The following is a 1,925-nucleotide window of genomic DNA, read 5'->3' on the forward strand; positions in this document are numbered from 1 at the left end:
TGAAATTATAAATAATTCTAAAATGAAAAGATTTTAGCTGTATCTTTGAGGTACCTGGTTATACCTTGGATATATCCTTAAGAGTGTAAGCGCGGCTGGGCACTGTGGCTCACACCTGTTATCCCAGCACTTTAGGAGGCTAGGCCCAGTAGATCACAAGGTCAGGAGATTGAGACCATCCCACCTAACATGGTGAAACCCCATTTCTACTAAAAATATAAAAAATTAGCCGGAAGTGGTGGCATTCACCTGTAGTCCCAGCTATTAGGGAGGCTGAGGCAGGAGAATCACTTGAACCCGGGAGGCGGAGGTTGCAGTGAGCCAAGATCTCACCACTGCACACCAGCCTGGGCAACAGAGTGAGACTCTGCCTCAAAAAAAAGAAAAAAAGAAAAAAAAAGAGGGGAAGTGCAGTGTATTATTGCCTCTCAGTGATGTTGTACATTTACAGTAAATAAGAGTGTACATTTCCTCTTTGCCATAGTATAAATATTTGCAATGAAAAGGTAAAGATGTTATCTCAAACTATCTGAATTTACATTCCTTTATTAGTAGAGTTGAATTTGTACGTATTTCTTAGCAGAGAAACTCATATGGAGTTTCTGTAAGGAAATTGATATCTCCTCTAATAAAACTAAACCCAGTTCTTCTTAGTTAGCAACAAAGGGAAAAACCTCCTTGGAAAATTCCTTGGCGACCTTATAACCCCAGATATGATCCCACAAAATTCCCCTTTCCTTTTAAAATATCTGGCTAACAGATATAGGTGATGGGGAAGAAGGCAGCAAATCACTGCCACGTGTGTACCTATACAACAGTCTTGCATGTTCTTCACATGTACCCCAAAACCTAAAATGCAATAAAAAATAAAATAAAAAATAATAGTAATACAAAGACATTTTTCAAAGAAAAAGAATAAAGTTTATACATGGAATTTCAAAGTTATAAAGCATATGAACTATAGGTGATTATTTACATTAAAAAGTATTCTTCAAAAAAAAAAAATCTGGCTAAATACAGGGTTATCACCTAACCCTCTTTGCTTAGCTTCTGGGCTGAGGCACTTTCAGGCTGCTTGGTGCCCCGGGGGCTGCCCACCTAACCCCTCTTTAACACATGCAGGCCCAATTATGGGGACTCTGGATTGCAGCATAGCTGTGACCAGGCTGGAACATTTTATTTTTTAAAAATTAATTTATTTAAAAATTTTTTTAAATTTTTTTTAGAGACGGGGTCTCACTATGTTTCCCAGGCTGGAGTGCAGTGGCTATTCACAGGCGAGATCCCACTACTGATCAGCACTGGAGTTTTGACCTGCTCCGTTTCCGACCCGGGCCTGTTCACCCCTCCTTAGGCAACCTGGTGGTCTCCCGCTCCCGGGAGGTCACCATATTGATGCCGAACTTAGTGTGGACACCCGATCAGCATAGCGCACTGCAGCCCAGAACTCCTGGGTTCAAGCGATCCTCCCACCTCAGCCTCCTGAAGCTGGGACTACAAGCATGTGCCACCGTGCCAGGCTAAATTTTTTTAAATTAAAAAAAAATTTTTTTGAAGAAAAGGTTTTGGTGAGGTGCTGCCATTTCTTCCGTCCTCGGTCTCTGCGCCTTTCGCAGAGCTTCCAGCGGCGCTATGTTGGGCCAGAGCATCCGGAGGTTCACAACCTCTGCGGTCCGCAGGAGCCACTATGAGGAGGGTCCTGGGAAGAATTTGCCATTTTCAGTGGAAAACAAGTGGCGATTGCTAGCCACGATGTGTTTATACTTTGGATCTGCATTTGCTACACCCTTCTTAATATTAAGACACCAACTGTTCAGGAGGCTGAGGCAGGAGAATTGCCTGAACCCAGGAGGCGGAGGTTGCGGTGAGCCAAGATCGCGCCATTGCACTCCAGCCTGGGTAACAAGAGCGAAACTCCGACTCAA

General features: G+C 43.3%; 1 protein-coding gene across 1 annotated transcript; it reads left to right on the forward strand.

Moving 5' to 3' along the window:
• Positions 1-1,557: 1,557 nt before the first annotated feature.
• LOC108299095 (cytochrome c oxidase subunit 7C, mitochondrial-like) lies at positions 1,558-1,811 on the forward strand (the record flags this gene model as incomplete). The annotated part of the gene is made up of 1 exon (XM_017521488.2): positions 1,558-1,811. A coding segment is annotated over exon 1 (179 nt), but the record flags the coding sequence as incomplete, so codon positions are not given.
• Positions 1,812-1,925: the final 114 nt, after the last annotated feature.

The sequence above is a fragment of the Cebus imitator genome, unplaced genomic scaffold (genome assembly GCF_001604975.1).
Source record: "Cebus imitator isolate Cc_AM_T3 unplaced genomic scaffold, Cebus_imitator-1.0 Scaffold1773, whole genome shotgun sequence".
NCBI lineage: Eukaryota > Metazoa > Chordata > Mammalia > Primates > Cebidae > Cebus > Cebus imitator.